The 20,611-nt window shown below is 45.1% G+C and overlaps 1 protein-coding gene across 1 annotated transcript; it reads left to right on the forward strand.

The window, feature by feature from the left end:
• The first annotated feature begins 1,204 nt into the window (after nucleotides 1–1,204).
• On the forward strand, nucleotides 1,205–4,954 carry HMGN2 (high mobility group nucleosomal binding domain 2). Its single transcript, XM_035562357.1, has 6 exons — nucleotides 1,205–1,573; nucleotides 2,350–2,394; nucleotides 2,754–2,783; nucleotides 3,104–3,154; nucleotides 3,514–3,609; nucleotides 4,060–4,954. The coding sequence occupies exons 1-6, from the start codon at nucleotides 1,559–1,561 to the stop codon at nucleotides 4,093–4,095; spliced, it is 273 nt and encodes a 90-aa protein (XP_035418250.1). The 5' UTR covers nucleotides 1,205–1,558; the 3' UTR covers nucleotides 4,096–4,954.
• Nucleotides 4,955–20,611: the final 15,657 nt, after the last annotated feature.

The following is a 20,611-nucleotide window of genomic DNA, read 5'->3' on the forward strand; positions in this document are numbered from 1 at the left end:
AGGCTTGTTACCTCTGAGTTTTATTCCCCCTGCATCAGTTATTCGAGTGAAATACAAACTTTCCCTGTAAACCTTGCTTCTGTAGAGGTTGTGGTAAGTTACAAAGGCAAACTCCGAGTTTTCAGGAGCGCAGCTTTCCAGTCAGTCCTTAAATGACAGTTGTGGAATGAGCTACAGGCTGCTTGCAGTGAGAATTCAGCTTCCTAATTCGTGTTTATATGGTGAGGGTGTCGGTAAATCAGCACAGCTGGGGAAATGTGCTCTTCTTGCATTTGAGGTCTGGAAAAAGCCTGAGAGCTTACCTGGTGGGGAAGGGGAAGCGCACTTCTTAAGCCGCTCTTCTGGATGAGATTCAGTTAAAGGTGTGAAGCTGGGGCAGGAGTGAAGGGAATATTTTGTAATTGGGTTTGTAGCAAACATTTGGTACCTGTGTCCCGGTGTGAGGAAGGGCTCTGGGGGGAGCCCAGCTCTGGGGGTCCCTCAGTGCAAGTAGTGGGCACTAACTTCCACCACCTGTGCGAAGTACTCTTGGGGAAATTTCCTGCTCTTTTGATTTTGGGTTTATTTTTGCTTTATCCTCTCCCTTCCTTCTGCTTTGGCCGCAACTCTCCCCTCTCCTTTATTATTTTTTTTGTTTGTTTTCACAGGAAAGAAGAGTGCTAACGCCCATTTTCCAGCCCGGCAGCGGGGTGGCGGTGGCAGAGGAAGAGGAGGAGGAGGAAGAGAAGGAAGAGGATGGGGGGGGAGGGGGGAATAGGAGGAGGAGGAGGAAGATGAAGCGGCCGCGGGTGCCCGCGGAGGTGCTGAAGAACAGCTCCCCTCACCTGCACACGGAGCCGGGGGGGGGGGGGAAGCCCCCGTTCCCCACATCGCGCCCCCCCCCCCCCCCCCGCAAACCCTCTTGCGTCGCTGCAGTTCTGTGCCCTCCCCCCTTTTAAATTCATTTATTTATTATTATTTTTTTTCCACCGCCCCCTCCCCAGGGCCCTTCCCGCCCGCGGGGGCCGTGCGCGGGGGCAGGCGGCGGCCGCGGAGCGCCGTGAGGGGAGGGAAGGGGGGGGGGGGGTGAAGGGGGGGGGTGGGGGGGGGGGCTCGAGGCCCAGTTGCGCGCGCGCCGCCTCAGCGGCTCCCTCCCCTGCCGGCCCCCCCCCCCTCCCCTCCCCATCCCCGCAGCCCACGTGACCTGCGCGGGCCAATGGCGGGCGGGGCGGCGGGATCCGGCTGGAACCGGTTGGGCCGCGTCCGGCTCTATATAAAACTTTATAAACCACCCGATTCAAATTAGTGGGGTCGGCAGCCAGCGGAGCGAGCCGGGAGGCAGCCCCGCCGCCCGCCCGCCCTCCTGCCTTCCTGCCCGCCTGCCCCTCCGCGCCGCCGGCCTCTCCCGCTTTCCCCCCTCCCCCGCTCTCCTCACCGCGCCCGCCCCGGCCCGAGCGAGCCCGGCTCCCCCCCCCCCTCCTCCGCCCTCCTCCTCCCCTCCGCCCCCTCACGCCGCCCAGCGCGCTCCTCTCGCTCTCTCTCCCCTCACACACACACACAACACACGCCGCCCGGAGCCATGCCGAAGAGAAAGGTACGTGGCACCGGGCACCGGGACCCTTCCCCCCTTTCCTCCCCCCTCCACCCCCCACACGGGGGCCTCCCTCCCTCCCCACACACACACCGGAGGGGGGGGGGGCGGGGGGGGGCAGTTTGAGGCGCGTAGTCCCGCCCCCCCCTCCCTTCGGGGCGGTAACGGCTGCGAGGCGGCGCCGCGAGCGGAGGCCCCGGCGGGCGCTGAGGGAAAGGAGCGGGGGGGGAGCTGAAGGGGGGGGGGGGGGGGCGGGGCGGCGGGACCGTTGCCGGCCGCGCGCGCGCTCGCTCTAACGGCTGAGGGGAGGGAGGGGCGCGAGCGCGCGCAGCCGGTCCGATCCGGCTGGTTTTGGCGGGAAGGGGGGGCCTGAGGGGAAAAGGGGGGGGGGGAGGGAAGCGAGGAGGGGGGGGAGGCTTCCCCTCCCCTCCGAGGAGCGCGAAGGGCGGGAAGCGGCTCGCGCAGCCCCCGGGCGGCTTTGCCGCCAAAACCCGTGAGGGGAGGAGGAGGGGTGGGGGGGAGCGGGGCCTCGCTGAGGGGGCGGCTCGGCCCCCGCCTCCCTGTGGGGCGGAGGGGAAGGGGGGGGGCCGCCGAGTTTCCGCCTCAGCCCGGCCTAAGGCGAGCCCCCTGCCCGCTGTGGCCTCCTTGCAGCCTCCCAAATCCCGGGGAGAGCCCCCAGGGCCCGGCAGCCCTTCCCCCCCCCCCCCCCCCCCCCGCAGCCGTTTAGAGCGAGCGCCCCCCCGTTAACTTGTTGCCTCCGCTTCTCTTTCACGCTCTAGGCTGAAGGAGATACCAAGGGCGATAAGGCCAAAGTTAAGGATGAGGTAAGAAGTTGGGTGTTTTCGCCAAAGTTGGGTTGTAAAGCTTTGGAAGGCAAGGTTCAGGTCGATTGTCAGAAAGATCCTTGAGGAGACGGGTTGAGGATTCCTCCTAATCCATAGCAGCCCTTCCAAATGTTAGCTGCGTCGTCTGGGCTTAAGCATGAAAAAACTATTTAACTATTGTTAGTTATTATTAGGAGTGATGTAAACAGGATATTCTCGTGCTCCTTGAGAAAGGGAAAAAAGTGAACTAAAAACTTAGAAATTACTCCTGGGATTTTATTACTTTGAGATCAGACTTTGTATGTTTGGATGGTTTACGTTTCATCACGTTAAATTAAATAATTTCTCTTTTCAAACAGCCACAACGGAGATCGGCGAGGTTATCTGCTGTGAGTATTCTCTTGCTGAGCAGACATGTCACAACATTTAATAGCTTTAGGCTCGAGTATTAAATACTGCATCTGTGTGAGAACTGTAGGTATTCTGGAGAGACGCATTGTTCAGCTGAAAGAAAGTTATTAGCTTAACAAACTGCCCCATTGTGTAGTGTTATGGGAGTGGCTGAGCAACTGACAAATCAAGTAAGTGCTTTGATTTCAAATGTTTCAATTTGCTTTCCGAAAAATAAACCATCTGGGGTTGAATTGTAAAAACAAATGCCTCTTTAAAAATAATTTTAATAATACAAGAGTCTTTTTTTACTTAACAGAAACCCGCCCCTCCGAAGCCAGAGCCTAAACCTAAAAAGGCAGCTCCAAAGGTAAGTTGTTGTGTTAGCGCCATTATCGAGAGGAAAATAGGTTACGGGGTTTGGATTTGTCTATTGACAGAACTTTGAAGTGTATCTAGTCCTGAAATCTAGCTGCATCGCCGCTTCTATAAAGTTGCGGTGAAAACTTTTGTATTTTACAAAACTTGAATAAAAAATACCAGAGTGATTAAGCACAAGAAGACCCTTCTCAGTTGTTATCGATCTCTTAAATACATGAACACTTGCGTGTTGCGTTCTTTTCAGGCCGACATCCAACGTTGATTTTACCATGCTAGTTTTTGGATTCCTGTGGCTTAGTGATTGGATGTTGGTAATTGTAATGGTGTGTGTCATCTTGTGTTTGACAGAAGAGCGAGAAGTTGCCCAAGGGAAAGAAGGGGAAAGGTGATGCTGGCAAGGAGGGAAACAACCCTGCAGAAAACGGAGATGCCAAAACAGACCAGGTATAACAGCAGGTCTAGCAGCTTAAGTTACAACAGCAAATTAATTTTTTCCCTATCAAACAAAGGCAGGTCTAGGCTTGTGCTAATGAAGATGAATTACTGCTCGAGTATTTAGATCTGTCGCTTGTGACATTAACAGTACGTCCACGGATGCAGAGGGCTGTGTTGCCTGGTTGGTAATGAGTTAACACTGTCTGTTTGCTAGTTGAAGTTGCTGTATGAAAAGTTACTGTTCTGCCTTGTTCTAAAATCACATAAAGTTAGCACTTCGTAAAGCAACTCCAGGTTGCCTTTTGCACTGCTTTGAATGTTAGATTTCATTCTGCTAAGAGTTATGGTGGTACAGCCCAGATAAATTTCTTCTCTTCAGGGAATTGTTACTCAGGAAAAGGAATTTTGTTTGGTGCAAGTGTGTGGTGTATATTGACCGGTTCCCCCTTTTTCTTTTAGGCACAGAAAGCCGAAGGTGCTGGTGATGCCAAGTAAAATGTGTGAATTTTTGATAACTGTGTACTTCTGGTGACTGTACAGTTTGAAATACTATTTTTTATCAAGTTTTATAACAATGCAGAATTTTGTTTTACTTTTTTTTAAGCTATGTTGTTAGCACACAGACCGCTTCGTTGTTGTGTTTTGAGGGGGGGGCAGTGGGGACAAATGTCACTTAGTCTATTTCTTGGAACCTAAATTTTAAAAGTAAAAGTTTACCCCCTCCCCAGTTTTTGGAAGAAGGGCTCTTCCTGAATAGAGGAGGAAGGGTTTCCTTAATGCTGCACGTCTGTTTCGTGAAGTGCATCAGAGTGAACGCTGAAGCTCCCAAGACGCCTGTTGCCAACTTCCAACTGCAGTTTGTATTGCCCTCTGTGTTCCCTTTCGTGTCCTCAGTTTTTACCTAGAGCCTATCACTCCGAAATACAGCAAAAACGGCATTTTGGGACTTGCCACTCTAAATGCATTGTCAGGTGATCCCGGACTTGTGGTGTCTAATTTGGGACATAATAGCTCTAAAAGGAGCTGCATTTCCTCTTTTCTATTGTGGATCTTCAGATTAAGAAATCTGCAGTTTTAATTTTCTCAAAGTCAGGGTAGATTTGTGAAGAGTTGTTAAACAACATGCTAAATGTGAAAGTGTCCACCCTCACTCTAAACTTTTCCCTCTACAAGTATGAAATGAAGATTCTTCAGTTTTATAGCAACTTTTACGTTTGGGTAGTCCATGAAGGGAGGGGAGTTTGACAGTTGTTGTAAAATGTTGCAGAGTGTAGCCCATGTCCTGCCTAAATTACCATGATTGTTTATGAAAAGTACCTTTAATAAAGCTGGATACGGTTTGGCTTGGACTGTTCTTAATGCCTTTCTAATTTCTCTTGCCATTATTTCATCTCTGATGTGGTTAAAAGACTTTTGTTTTAAGTATCTGAGTTCAGATAATTAACGCATTTCTAATTCACAAGGTAAAAGCAAGGTTTCTGTACCTAAAACTAGGTAAGGTAACTTCACTGCAGGTTGGTTGGAAAGTCCTGACTTCCTGGGAGGCCCAAAATGGAGCATGTAAGTGAATCTCCTGAGATAATTTATCTTTGTTATCGCTTGAAAAGCAGCGGCTATAGTGTTGTAAGTACACAAAAGGGGGAAGAACACAGCAATCTTTCAGTTGCTGCAGAGAAAAATAAATTTTGGTAACGTTTTCTTTGTAGTGAAACACGAACTAGTTCCATAAAACTGATTATGCGTTAGATTTGCTTGAATGTTGTTGCTCCTGCTAATCAAATACAGACTTTGCTGTGGTGTAGTGACTAAGCAGGAAACAAGATTTGTTGAGTAAAAATGCAGCATTTTTATAGTCACTACTTACACCCTAGAACAGAGCCAAACCGAAAACCCTAATGTGTAAATGTCTCTTTCAGTAACTTTATGAGATGGAATATTTCTTCCATCTCTACTTGGCTTTTCCTGGGACTTGAGTGTCTGTTCTTAAGCTCAGTGACCTGTTTTAACCTGTGCTGTTCAGAGGGAATCCAACGGTAACAGGGAGGAGTTTCAGACTGAGAAGTATTCCGCATCTGGAACGCTAGAGGTATTCTAGAGCACAGGGAACAGATCAAAATGTCCCAGTAAGAACTATTTTTCCACCTTGCATTATCATAGCTGAAAAATCTTACATTTGCCCTCACAAACATACGAAAAGTAGTGAGCTTGAGTAAAGTACGTACCCCACCCAGGAGCAGCAGTGTAGAAGTGGCCAACAACATTTCTGACAACTGACGAGCAGCCAAGCAGTAGGATGCAGCTGCTGCCAGGCTGCAGCTCCCCAGCAGCGGGAACGGGGAGAAGAGGGGAGTAAATCGGGGGGACATTCTCCAGGAGAGGCAGCCCTGGGACAAGTGAGTGGGGCTGTGGTGTTGGGGCAAAGTGAAAAGGAGCTCAAGGATTTACAAGAAGGGCACTTAGGGTGCTGAGACGTTGGGCTGGTCTGCTCGGCCGTGTCCTCCAGAAGAGGATCTGATTGCTCTAGGGAGGAAGAGCGGCTCACCTGCGTGAGAACTGACGGCAGGTTTGAAGTCCTCTGGATTTCCCAATGAGTCAATTTTTTAAGCATGAGTGAGACAAGCATCGAGGTAGTGGAATGGTCTTGGACGTTCACAAGCTGGATGATGTTGGGAGTGCTCTGTGAGCAGTGAAATGGGCTTCCCCCAATAATAATGTATTTATTATTACATTAAAATAATAATGTGAGAGTGAAGAAATCTTGAAATACTCTACCTTGCTTTATGTTACTGGGCCTCTGCAAAGGGAATGGGCAGTTCCAAACGAGCTGGCTTTTGAGCAGGTTGCTGCTGGCCTGGTTGCCGACTGAAATGCTCCGAAACCAACCTTGTGGCTGGGAGGCCTCTTCATCCCTCAGTTGAAAGATACGCTACTGCTAACAAAGTGTAGTTACAGATCTTATTCTTGTTGAAGAACGTGCTCCTTAACTATTAATGTTTTCAATACTTAAAATTCTAAAATGTTTGCTGCTGTGTTGTGCGTAATGGTACAGGGTATTTCCTCCAGCCAGAGGAAAACAATAATTCTTGTGATAACTGCTGCGTAAGTTACTCTGTAGTCATCCAGCCACGCCACCTTGACTGCTTCCCGTTGAACTTCCAAACCTCATTACCTCTTGCATGTACTGAAAACTATCTTCATGTCTGTGGCACGTGTGTAACTTCATGCTCAGCATAACACATTTTGGAAAGTATTGTCGCTTTAATCTTTGCTACAAAGCTCTTTTATATTTTCCTTTATTCTGATCTGGAATCTAGTTGCTGATCAGAATGCCCCTCTCTCCCATAAGCAGAAATGTTGCTAGGGAAGTTCTAAACTCGCTGGATGATCTGCGTCTCAGCTACATGCGGGATCTGCCCGTCTCTTCTCCACACAGCGACACGTATTTGGTGCTGCAAGATTTGAATCTATTGCTACATCTAAGGTGTTCCCCACTGGGCATGCCCTTGTGCTGAAGTTATTTTTTCTTTTTGGGCTTGACTTGACATGCAGGGCTCATCTATTTCTCCTTAAGCAAAATGTAAGGGATGCTAAAGACAGTAAATCCAACTAATTAGTTCTCTAAATTAAAAACTAAATAGCAGACAACGCTGTGCTGTAACCCGTGTATGTTTAGTGGTTAGAAATAGCCACAAATCTGCATCTCCAGCTGCCAGAATGCCTTAAGCTAAAAATATTTTTTTCTGTTAAATCATAACCATTTTACATGGAAAATTGTGTGTGTAATCTGGAAATGTGATTTATGCTACTGGGTATGTTAAAAAAGCTGATCTCTCAGGTGGTGTTCGCTTTAGCATGCCTTTTGTACTATTAGAAGCTTTGAGATTACAAAAATTGGAGACTACTGGTGTTTCATGGAAACAAAGGTAACATGAAAAAGCATCCAGTGATACACAGTTGAGAGTCACTACTTTGTGATGTTTCAGTGATAAATAACGTGGTGCTATTCAACAATGTATATTTTTTTTCCAAATTTCAACTCAGGCTGAGGATTTGAGCATTTAAAGCACTATTCAGAACACACAACAGTTCCCATATGCAGAAGATGACAAAGAAGGGCCATGGATTGTCTGGTTTACAAATAAATAACTAGTACTGACAGAACTCAGTTGCGCTACTGGGCTTTGCTCAAGTTTCCTGTCTAGGATTTTTTCCTTTGGAATCCTGGTAGCTGGGATCCTGGCAGTTTCCAACTAGCTGTATCACTTCCTGTTAGATACGGTACATCTTGAAATCTGTGCTACGCTCTTAGGCAGGGTTGTGCTGGGTACATTGGATGTGTCCTGTTCTTAGAATAAGATATGAAAGCTTTTTGTCTCTCTGCTAACTACCTTGAGTTCTGAACACTCACTGTCAATTTGCATGATTCTTTTTCTTGTTCTGCTTTCTGATACCTTTCCCACCTTCATTTTATCCATCCTCTTACAGAAAAACTTGATTTGCACAAGTGATGCACAGTGAAATGGGAGCCTGATTCACTTTGAAGGGCTGAGTCTGTTGCTTGGAGTTGCAGCTGCTTTCATGCAAAGGAGAACAGCCACATCCAGGATGCAGAAGGTCACCACTGACAACAGAAAGGCAAATGAGTAGGTTCAGTGCTTGCAGGCCTTGGAGTAGTAGTTGTGTACCTCTCTGGTTTAAATCCATATAAAATTAGTGGCTGTGCCTGTCAGTTTTTTCTCAGATTATGGCTTCAGCACAAAGTATCTGGGAAATAGACCCAAATAAATATGTATGTTTGCACATTTATGTGAATTTATTTATATGTGAAGGTATTTTATATAATTTATATATGCATATATATATACGAAATAAATATTTGCATATTTGTTTCACACTTTGAATCTAAAGCCGCTTTTTGATTGTATAGGTAAGATTGCAAAGAATGGCTGAGCTCTTTGTGGCACCAAAATATATGGCATGCTTCCAGTGGAGCCTGTGGATGATTCTTCTTTTCCTAATGCCTTCACGTTTTGCTGGGGTCTTAAGAATGTTTAGATTACTGAGACATGATAGAGCAAAGTGTCCGCACTTTTAAAGCAGTGTACTAAGTGACATTTAAATGTGAGTAAAAGTTAGTGTGAGCAAGTTGCAGACCAGCATGTCACCGTAATTCTGCACAAACACCTTTAGCCCAAACGTGTTTTTACTGTGAAGTGAAAGTGGATTGTGAGCTAAAAAAAGCATGAGAACCGAAGTAGATTGTGCTGGGAGGACTCCACAAGAATGACAAACTCATGTCCCTGCCCCTCCCAGTGCAGTGCCCTTGGATTAACAGTTTTGAGTTTCAGGATAACGTACTGCAGAAGTTTTCATCTTGCATTCACAGAGCTTAATTATATTTGGAAAAAGTGACGGTATACTCCTCGCATCAGCCAAGCCCTCCCATGGGTGGGTATGAAAAGGAACAAGGAAGGAAAGGAGACTAAATTTCAGTGAGTGCACACAGTGAATATTGAGTTGCAGGATCACTCATGTCAGAAGAATCACCTAGCTTGATGGCACAGGGATTTCATTGTCCCTAAATCATCCCAGATACGGTAATACCATATCCAGGGATTAATATTTCTAACTATAATTTCTGAGAAATGGGTTCTTATCCTGCCGTTTATAAAGACGAAATGGAGCTATAGTTATGCAGACAATTTACAATGCACACCTGTCCTCATTTGCAAGGGATAGGAATGAGACAGAACATGGGAAGCTGATTCTGAGTAGAGTTTGACTGAGGCTGAGGAAATACCAACGAATAAAGTGTTAGTAAATTGAGGTTAGGAAGATTTCTGAGGTGAAAGACTTTTTTTTTTTTAAAAAAAACAACTCTTGGCAATCTTTTTTTTTTTAAACCAACTCCTTGAAATGGGAATTTTTAGGGTGCCAGATGATGTAGGATGTGACAGAAGAAATAGCAACAGAATACATCAGGGAAAGCTTCCTGAATGTGAGGTCTATTAAAATGCATTAAAGCCTCCAAACGAGAACATTTAATTGCCTCAGGTGCTTAAAACCAGCCTGGAGAATGTACTAAGAAAGCATGCTGGAAGGAGTGGTCCTACAGTGGCTTTAAATAACCCAGCTGCGTAACATCGCCGTTGCTCCACCTTCCAACCCACCTGCAGATACTGGAAGACTTTGCCTTTTTCTACCAGATACTTGAAACCCAAACTTTCTAGGTTTCCCCTTCTGAACAGCAGATTTGGTAGTGGATTTCATTATACGTTACTCAATTATCTCACTAAACTTACTTTTGGATTTTTAACAGATTTCCCTCTGGGCAACAACTCTTTCCTGCTCTCCAGCTTTTCGGTTGCTGTTGCTGTGTGGAGGTTAGTGTGTACAGCAATCATGGAGCAAGGGGGGAGTTAGCCCAGAGAAGATTTCTATTTTAGTGTTTCACAATCAGGAGATTTTGTGTGCCTTTACTCTAATGAAGTGGTATCTCTGTGCTTATTGTCGATGGAAGTAGGTGTTTTCTAAGTATAAGAACCGAATGCATAATATTAGATGGTCTTAGTCTAGTGTGAGGACTGATTGTAAACTTGGGCAACTAAATTACCTTTTCTAGTGGTTTCCTTCTTACTAGAGATAATAACAGAGATTGTTAACTATGCTTTGGGTATTTGGTGAATAGATTTTGTTGGACTGTAGCCTGGTTTGAAATGCCCAGGTCTCCCTGTCACAGCATGACCAAATTAGTTTCCTTGTTGGCAAGCTAAACAGAAATCCAGGAAGGAAAATTCCATTGATACTAAATTAATTTCTCTTGCGAAAATGCCCATGGTTTCAAAAGTAAGCTGGATGTGAGGCACATTGGCAGGGGAGCGCTGAATTTGGCAATCTCGCCTCTCACATTCTTGCCCCAGCTCAGTGGACACAGGGATTTATGTAGTGCTGTTTGTTTCATTACCAGATGTTGATTAACAGCCTATTCCTTCCCTTCACCACACGGTGGTACCAGGAAACACAGAATCAGTGCTCGGAAGCCAACAAATGGCTGGCAGTGTCCAAATGCATCACACACTGCCTGTTAACAAACCTGGGAGGCTGAAGTCTGGTTTATTACAATCGAACATGTTACTTCTTTTAGAAAGCGGGACAAGTTCTCTTCCAGCATTCCCCATCGCCGTGGTGTTGTGTTGGTTTGGGAGACAACATTAGGCAACCAGTTATCACCCGAGCAGTGCGAGTCTCCCTTCTGATTTCCGATGTATCTATGCAACCACACTATGTGAGCACTTTCCAGTTTTTGTTATGCTTTTGCTCAAAACCCACACAGTGCTCAATTCATTGCCAGTTTACAGGCCTACCTGACATCTCAGAGGAAATGTGCGTTATGGCAGGTCTTTGAACTCAGGCTTCCCAAATTCTATTCTAGTAGTCACCGGATTGTTCGTTTTTCCTCTCGAGCAGTTAGTGCAGCTGGTATGACACATGTCCTGAAAGTTTAAGCCTAAACTAGAGCTACTGTTATCCGTCTCACCTGTCCTTAACTGGGGAAGGGATACTGTATCTTAAACCCAGATTTAAATAGCTATTGTATAAGCCTGGTCAATTTTAGGCTTGTTGGCACAAGCTACTTAGATCAGATTTGCTGAATCTTCAACCTGAGATGACAGTATTGTTCAAAGAAATAATACGTTGTCAACAAGCTTTCTGTACTTTTGGTCATGTCTCCTTTTGCATGCCAGTGTCTTGAGTATGTTTGCTTTTTCTCTTCAAGCTAAATGCAATCCAGGAAATAGAGTTGTAATGTTTGTGCTAATTCACAATGCTCATTAAAAGCCTGACTAGAATGATTTTTCTGATGTTGTAAAGTTCAGTGCTCACTTTGGTAGCCAGCAACCTTCCCCATCATTGCATTAACATTCTTGTCAAGTCTAGCAGAATGACATCCTGTAATATGTATTGGGCTGAAGCAATACCATCATTTGTAGAGAGCTGTTTGTCCTTCACCTTGTACATTATGAAACACTTTAGTCATTGGGTTATCTCCTTCTAACACATGCTTTCGATGTTTACCCTTCGCAAGTAGCAGTGCCTGAAGTTGGAAAGGAAGTGGCTGCTTACAAGAGTTGGAGAGATTGCATGTGAAGCACTTGACACACTAATGATACTTCCCTGAAGTGGATGCAAAATGGAAAGGTGAGCTCCTGGTAAGCCAAACTTGTTCCTTTTCTTCAGCTCTCAGTGCGTGATTGGGGCAGGGATCACTGTGCTAGATGCATTTTTGGGATGAAGTGAACAAAACATCACCCAGACTTAGAGGGAGAAGACAGGGATTCTCAGTCACTGACGGGTGTAAATGCCGTGCCATGAAGATACAGCAAACATTGAAACCAATTGTTTCAGGGACATTGGAGTGTGCACTGCGCTGGAAAACACAACATAGTTTTTATTCAAATGTCCCTATTAAATATGCACCGTCACCATTCCCTGCTAGTTCCTAGATAACAAACCTACAGTGATTATTCAGTGATGAGTGAAATGACCAGAGCAGAGTTCTTAAGTTGCATATAGAGCTTGCATTGTGTGTGCGTGTGTGACTCAGCCCAGAATTAGGGATGCTGATAGCCCCTTTTAGACCCTTTCTTCCTATCATTCACGGAGGTGGTCAGCCTCACAGCCGCCTGAGTATACTAGTTGGGCTGAAGTATGTTGGCCTCAGCAAGCTTCTACTATGTACAGGGCCTGGCTTGCACACATGAGTAATCAGATTGTTTAAGATAAAATGCCCCAAAGTCATCTCAAGGTCCTTCTCACATGCTGTGTGTGCTCAGCACTGGGTTTATGCATTTGCTGCCTTTGTGCATCAGAGCAGTGAGAAGTGCAATGGCTCTTTTTTCTGAAATCAAAGGTGCTGGGTTCCTGCCCGCTATGAAGAAATGGTGTCTGAACCCTGAGCAGGTAGCTCATTACACAACCAGACACGTATGAAGTCAGAATTGTGGCTTCTTCGCACTTTGTGTGCAGTTAACCCAGCAGCACTTCTCATGCACAGCGGTTATGTAAGTCCCTGTGCAATACCGTGCTTTTCTCACAAGAGGGATTCTTCCCAGTATTGCCACCTCACCAACGCTCTGGTTCTGCAGCTTTTTTGTCTTTCGGACACAGTTTCCATCTTACACTGGGAGGCAAATAACTGAATTTTCTTCATGACTGGTGCTAAGAACTGCAAGGCCGCAAGGGGTAACTAACTGATGCTCCAGATAGGCTGGTTTACTGATTCTTGATCCACACTGATTCACGTTCTCACTTTACTGAACAATTTCTAAGGCCATAGTGATGAAATTTGAACTCATCTGTTTCTGTCTATATATACCTCTCCCAAAATGCTTCTGGCAGCAGGTGAGCTTATGCCAAAAGTGCCCTGGTGATCTTGTAAGGAGGGACATTTATCCATTGGTAATTGACTCCTATATTAATTTCCAAGAATCTGGCAAGCAGCTGCCAAAAGGCCTGTTTCCGTCTCTGCTGATCAATATTGCCTTTCAACAGGCATGTGGTGTTACTGAGCGTTAGCTAATAGCGCTGTGTTTCTTGTACTGCTTTAAGAACTGTAACATGCTCCAATGTCTTTAGATTTGAGAGACTTTTCAGTTAAATAATGTTACATCAGATGTTATTTATTATCCATTTCCAACACACTGGCCTCATTTCCACCATATCTTATGCTGGGCTGCCACCACAGGGCATTTATCTCTAACATCATGCTAGTAGCTTTTTAGGTTGAGGCAGAAAATGCTTCTGTGCAGATTTTAAATAGACAAATAAGGCAGCAGGTCTGGCCAGGACTTTCAGAAACAAGGTTATGAGCAAATAATCTTTCTGATTTCCCACAGGAAAAGGGTGAAAGAAGTCTTTACCTACCTTGCAAGCCCTGTCTAAGTCTCGTTTTTGCTGTCATTTAAGTCAGCAGCAAAACTCAAACAGGCTTCCAGAGTTGGAACCTTTTAAAATGTTCACTGCCTGTGGCAAAACCTTTATTGATATAAAGCAGTGTGCACTGAAGCTTTTAGTTATCCCCACTGGGTGACAAAATACCTGTCTCTGAAGTTTTTGCTCTGTCAATTGCTATTACTCAGTGGCTGGAGACGCACTTGTGAGCAAAGAACAGGAGAAGGTGGTGGGAGAATCCGACACACTGCCCCACAGTGAGCTATTTTCCCTCGGACATGTTTCTTGAGCATCGTGTCTGAGCGTGACAGTCTAGAACGCGGGTGTGCTGGTGCACTTTGAGAGCCTGAAACATCCATGGGCAGGGAGGAACTCAGTGGTGTGGCCCACCACTATTCCTGCTCCACTGGTATTTACTGGTGCAGCCTTCAGCTGTTCCAGGCAGCAAGGGGGCGGCTGTGCAGCTCCTCGTTCATGCTGCAGCTGCTCCTGGGTGCTGGAGGTTTATCTGTGCATTGAGCAGTTTTTGATATTTTTTTAATGTGCTTATTTTATGAATTCTTGAATATGAATGCTGGGATAGCTTTTATAGGGAAATGTATGTTGTTTTCAGTGGTAAAACATCTCCATCTGAGCAATACCACCCTCCTCTCTTCACAGTGACAGAGGAAAGACACAGCCCCAGTGTAACAAAGAGATTGCTTTCGATCACATGGAAGGAAGCCCACAAAGTTTGAAGAAAGAAAGATAAAAGTAAGCTTCTTGCTTTTGATCTTAGAAATTCTGAAATTATCTTTTCTGAGCAGTTCTGGAGAATGACAATGAAATGACAACCACACAAGAAATGACCGCTTAAATTGTCACTAGAGAATAATCCAGAAAAAGTAAGCCTTCCTTCATCAGTCAAGGTGTAAGACCTATGGGTAAACTCACTCAGACAGAGCCAGAAGAGGCCCAGCTGGACACTCCTTAGATTTCTAATATAAAGCACAAGTACCTCTTTTGGAAAGACGAATGTCTGAAGAGCGGTCTCCAAACTCCCTTTACTCATCATGAAGGTGAGCAGGGGAGAAGAGCGATTTAAAAAGCGGAAACAAAAAGTTCCCCCACTGTTAGCAAGTTCTGTTCTGCTCTCAAGTATTGATCCAGTCCCTGGGGAAGCAAAAAGGGAGTCTTCAATCTTTCAGCAACAAAGTACCAACCTTGCATTTCTGCTCCATTTTATGGTGTGCTGAAAGACATGCAGCGTTGCAAAGTATCTAGGAGCCTCACTAACTCCAGTCTTTTTTTTTTTTTAATGCTGATGAAGGAGAAACAGGTTTTCTTTTGCCAGGTAATTGTCTTTCTGACATCACTGAACCTGTAGTGCCTTTTGTTCACTCCCCAACAAGGAAACCAGTGAGCATGGGGTAGATATATCTGCTACCTGTATATGCAAGCCAGCTGAGTCATATCTGTGCCGCTTTGCAGTTTTAATCAGGTTCTCAAATACAGAAAAGAAGCATTAGAAGAAAAGTTGAAGACATACATTTCTCTCCCTAGGTGATGAAGGCACCTCTTTAGAAAGTTTTGCTTGTGTTATGTCTTCCTGTGGAATACAATTGGTCATTCTGCCAAAATATTCCCAGGCAGGATCACTTCTTACATTTTGGGAGTTTATTTCTCTGTTTGTTTTTGTGATGTGGCTTTTCAAGTCTGGATGTGTGCAGCAATCTCTGTTTTGTAAGAGTACTAAGAAGCTAAATACTGACAGTTATGATTATATCAGTCTTATTATATCAGAACAAATTGGAAATAAAGTCTTTTTGTGTGTGTGCTTTTTTTTTTTCCTCCATAAGAAAAATAGTTTACTTGGCTTGGAGTCTTTTGGCTTATCATCAGGATTCCTGAAACGTACTTCCAATTTGGATTTTTTTTTTTTTAACTTTGAATGATGGCATCCCAAACTGTGTAATGGGATAATTAGGAATGGGTATTTATGTGTGCCCTCTGTTAAGCAGGATGAGACTTGTCCAGTTGCATGATGTAGGCTTGAGACTGTGAAGAGTGGAATGACATTTTCCTCTAGCTGAAGCTGGGTTTCTGTTGAAATGTGTTTTTGTTTTCAGTTGCCGTATTTCCCTTCCCTGTCTGGAGAAACTGGGACCTGTGCACATCTGTCTGTTCTGTAAGTAGCACAAAACTGAGGGAATCTATTTGTATATGCTTAAAAGACCCATCACTTGTTTACGAGTTTTTAAACCTAAAAGAATTATAAAACTGACTACTTACCACTATTGTTTACTCAGCTTTCTCCCTGGCTAGGGGACAATGAAAACAGGCCCGAGAGTTTCACTTCTGTTTACAGTTTCTAATAGCTTTCTCTTTCATGTTATCACTCCCTTGCATAGCACTACAATGAAATAAACTACAAACATATCTGTATGCTAATTAAAACCCAAATTTGCCAGGTAACTTGTTCTAAATAACTTACCACCTGGGATGCAAACCTGCTTTAAAAATCTGCCTCTCTCACTCCCCCAAAAAACGCATTTGCTTGTATTTTATATGATTTTTTGTAAGTATTTTTCAGTTGTAGTTGAAGACCAAACTTCCCATTTTCCTTTCAAACAGGGAACTGAAGTCGTTGGGACCCGAACAGTTCTGCTCAGGTGTGTGTCTGCTGGTGCTACTGCGATGAATTCTCTGAGCAGCAGAGCTAAGGAAATAGCAAGTGTGTGCGGAGGCAGAGTGCAAGTTCGCAGCAGCTTGTTATGTATCCAAAAGGCTGAGCCAGAGCAAAGGCTGAACGGGCTGTGAAAATAGCTCCTCTGAGGTCCTAGGAAGTATCTAAAGGCTATGACAGCACCGAATGCAATTGGTCGGAGTATTATCAGACTCGCATAGTTTGAATACCAAAAAAGCAAGTCACCTTCCACTCTCCCCTTAGATAATGTTAAGAAGAGATGTCTGCGTTTGGAACAGATTATTTTCTCCTTTTGTTTGGATGTTAAGGGTTCTGTTCTGCATAGAAACAGGAACAGACCTCCACTCATTTATTTGCATCCAGGAAACGGAAGGTAACTGATATCAGGGGAGACTGACAGAGTGATTGTATCCATGACAACCAGCAGATATGGCCTTGCTGCCTGGCAGCTCATTCCCTGGTCGCCTTCCCAGGCCACAATCCCAGCTCCAGTGGGTCCCTTTCCTCGAGGCACCTCTTAGCTGCAGTTGGATGTTCCTGAGAGATAGGTGCCCGATTCCCAAATGAAGTGAGTTTCCTAAAGGCAACAGCTTAATCAATTCTTGCCTCCATTAGCAAAACTCTTCCCTGACTTGTGCTGCGTGTGCTTCAGCCAAGGACTCCCTGGGAGCCCCAGAGGAGGTTTCAGAAAATCTGGTCCATGGAGGAACGGCATGATTTACAGTAAGAGCCCACAGGAGCAGGGTGGACTCAGCAATTTGCAGAGCCAGCAGGCAAAATGCAATATGTAGTACAAAAGAAAAGAAAAGGTTTCAGATACGCTAGGCACCTTAATAAATGCAGGAACTGGGGAGCTGAGCAAGGTCATCTGATGCTCACCTTCGCTGGAAGTACTGGCAGAAGTTAAACGTGTTTGCTCTCTGAATAGGCCTTCAGTCTGCACATGCCCCTTTCAGGAGAATGAAAGAGCTGCCTGGACTGTGATCCTCGAGGAACTCCTCATCCCACCGTCTGCTGTGGTGTATTTTCTGCATTCCAAATACTGCCTGGACCTGCCTTGGAAAACGCTGGCATTTGAGGCAGCTGCAGTTGCACACAGTGGTAAGGAACGGAAAGAAATCTGTCACAAAAGGAAGAAGCAATTCCACTGTTAAACCCCGCCAGAGTTCCTCATTTATAGGGCACCTGCTTTATATCTTAAGTGTGATGTTTGAACCACGCTAAGGAAAAATGTCTCCCTGGGATCAAAACAAGGTGATTTATCATCTCTTCCTTCATAGTGGAAAAACAAAGCAGAAGAGGCAAGGAAATGAGATCTTGAATTGTGAGCTGGGGATTAGAAGACGACAGGACATGGAGTTCAAATTCTATCCTGATGACCTGTTGAAACCGTGACTCAGTTTCCCTATTAGTAGTGGGGATAACAATGAACTAAGGAACTGATTAGTGAATCTTAAAAATACAAAGAAGGTTGCTGTAAGCTCTAATTAAACGACTGTCATAGTGTATACACAAAGCAGATTACATGAGCCTGTCTTTGGAAATCGTAGCAGGCATTTGGGACTCGGTTTGTGAGTTCTCATGCCTGCAATCTCTTTGCATTTCCTTATATGTTTAAAAGCGGTGTAACATGAAGCATGCAGTTCAAGAAAGATGCTCCCTGGCTCCAGTAGAGAAAACGGATAGGGAGAGCCATCGGAACGCTGTGTTGCTGTCGGGTTAGGTGGAGAATCACTTAGGCAGCTTTTAGCGTAACGAGGAAAACTCTGCCTCTTCAAAGCCTGATTGGATTTGGTAATGTGGATAAGGACTGGTCTCGATACTTCCGCTGGGGAAGTGCTTCTCTGGGGATAACTGGCTTAACAAATGTTGTCAACCTCCCTGAAGAGGAAAATGTTACAAACCAAAAGCCAGCCAGCTGCAGAGGCAAAAATATCTACAATTGTATTTGAGGAGGATTTGATTTTTTTTAAAAAACCAAACCAAAACTGTAGCATTTTGAATTTTCAGCAAATTTAATACTGTTGAAAGGGCCAGCCAGTTGATCTGGAAGTCTCTGTTTACAATAACAGCGGCAGTCTAAATGGAAATGTAGAAATCATGCTATGAACTCTCTCCAGCCTGCAGCCCTCTCCAAAAAATGTCAGTATATACGTTTTAATCACTGTATTTAGCCATGACACTTACCCAAACAGCAGGCTCGGCTGTTCAGCTCTAAAGCACATTATTTGTACCCTGCTTTCAGGACAGGGGCTGTTTTTTATAGCTATTCTTTGACTAGAAAATAAATACCAGGGTAGACCACTACCTCATTTCACTTACCCAGACATCCTCCTCTGGACTTGCTAACAATCTAGTGTGACACATTTCATGTTCTGTTAATCTCCTGCACTAGGCAACACTGAATCACAATTACTGAAGGAAGGTCAGTCTGATAATAGATAGCATTGCTTCTCTTTGAGTCCTGTAGATGGGGATTGAGAGACCTTTAGATTGTCTACCCAGCACTGCTGCTGAATTGCTGTGCTATTATCTAGTCTTTTCGGGGGGGTTGTATAATTTTGAGGATACTGTAGAGCTACCTCAGCAAAAGTCTCTCCTAGCCTTTAACAGAAGTAGCTGCACAGATGCGGGAAATAGTCATGCATAAATCATTTGTAGTCTCCCAAATATATTTAACTTGCCGTTTTATTAAGAATTGGGCAAGATAATTTGAGAATTTTGTTGAGATGCAGTGGCACCCATGGGCGCAGAGCTGTCTTTTTCTTTGAGCCTAAAGAAGTCATTGCTCCGTAAAGCTTCATAATTTCTGTCTTTTGTCAAGCTCACGGCCAGCCTGCCTGTCATTCTGCTGTGAAATATGAAGGACTTTCTGCATCTCAATAGACCTACGAGGGGGTGGAAGCAGCAGTAGGTTCCTTTCTCCCTTCCCTTATTGAATTCCAATAGGTCTTGCTCTGCCCTCAAACTGTTCTTCTGCGTATTGTCCATCAACCTTTCGCTGTGACCTTGAAAATTAAGACTCGCTTTTCTACCGGTTACCGTACCACCCTATAAGTGCCAAGGTTCCTTCCATTTCTCAACACTTTGCAATGAATTTATTTTATGTTTAGTGTTTTTAATTTCTGTTGTTGTTTACAGTAACAGTCGTGACCTTGGGGTCAGAAACTTCTCAGGAGTTAATGACCAACTTGACTAAGATTGCCCCCTCGGCTGCTGCAGATAACCGCTCAGCACCCGGTCTTACCTGACCTGCAGGCACAAACCTGCCTTTGAAGCTGGGAGACGTTTTGTGGGTCACCTGATGGGAAATGTCCTTTGTGCCTGTCGTTATGGCTTACCTGCTCTGCGTGGGTCTGCCGCCCGGGTGGGAAGCTCCAAGAGCACCGGAATGCCACCCAAAGGTCGCATTCATGAAGCCTGGCATTAAGGCATGGCAGGTCACAAAGAGCAGTGCTTCGTTTTGTTCTCCTTCCAGAAAACATCGAGAGAGCCCTCTGCTACACGCACTTCTCTTCGTGTTCCCACCACAGACCTGTTCAACATGCACGCAGAGCAGATGGAAATCCAGAAAGGGAGATGCGTTTTGCAATTAAATGTAGAAGGTAAGTGGGATGCCAGTATTGACATCATCGTGTTATTGATGCCATTCAAAACAGGTTCCAATCTGCAGCAGCTGCAGGATGGATGTAACCAGACGGCACGCCGTGTCCCAGGCAATACAGGGAAATTACGGACAGCTTTGGAGCTGAATTAATAACTCTCCACGAGATCTGCTTCAGCTTGCACCAAAAGTAAGTGACATGAGTTTAATTGGCTGTAACAGGGCCTCGCTTAGTACCAGCCTGGTGGGTTTGTGTTACCGAATGCCTTCATCTGGGACTCCAACGCTTAGGGCAGAGAGGGGTGCTCTGCACGCAGGACTAGGAGGCAGCGGTTCCCAGGCTCGGCTCAAACATTTTCTGTCACCCTGGGAATTTTTTACACACGATTCCCCCACATGTGAAACAGATAACAGCCTAAACCACAAGCAGGTCCTGATGATGACTTACAGATTAGCTTAAGTGTTGTGAAGATTAACTGGAATTTTTCCGTGTTGTGCTCTGCCCTAATTGAGCTTTTTCTGAGTTCGCTGCCCTCTCTGAACAGGTTATGGGCTTAGGACTGTGCAATGCTGACTTCTTGGGACAGACGCCTGCAGAATACAAAACCGAGCTGTATGTGCTTTCACTTGGGCTCATTAAATGGTATTTCCAGCCACACCTTGATGAGGTCAACCCATAGCGATGCACCCTTTCAAAAAGATTTTTTATAACAATTCTGTAGTGAAACACAAGAACATGATGCCTTGGGTTTAGGTAACTTTTTCCTACG

This window comes from Cygnus atratus, chromosome 23 (genome assembly GCF_013377495.2).
Source record: "Cygnus atratus isolate AKBS03 ecotype Queensland, Australia chromosome 23, CAtr_DNAZoo_HiC_assembly, whole genome shotgun sequence".
Lineage (NCBI taxonomy): Eukaryota > Metazoa > Chordata > Aves > Anseriformes > Anatidae > Cygnus > Cygnus atratus.

Excerpts from the sequence above, each read along its gene's own strand:
- HMGN2 (XM_035562357.1), top strand. Across the intron at positions 2,395-2,753 it reads AGGCCAAAGTTAAGGATGAG|CCACAACGGAGATCGGCGAG; the intron begins GTAAGAAGTTGG and ends CTTTTCAAACAG. Across the intron at positions 3,155-3,513 it reads CTAAAAAGGCAGCTCCAAAG|AAGAGCGAGAAGTTGCCCAA; the intron begins GTAAGTTGTTGT and ends TGTGTTTGACAG.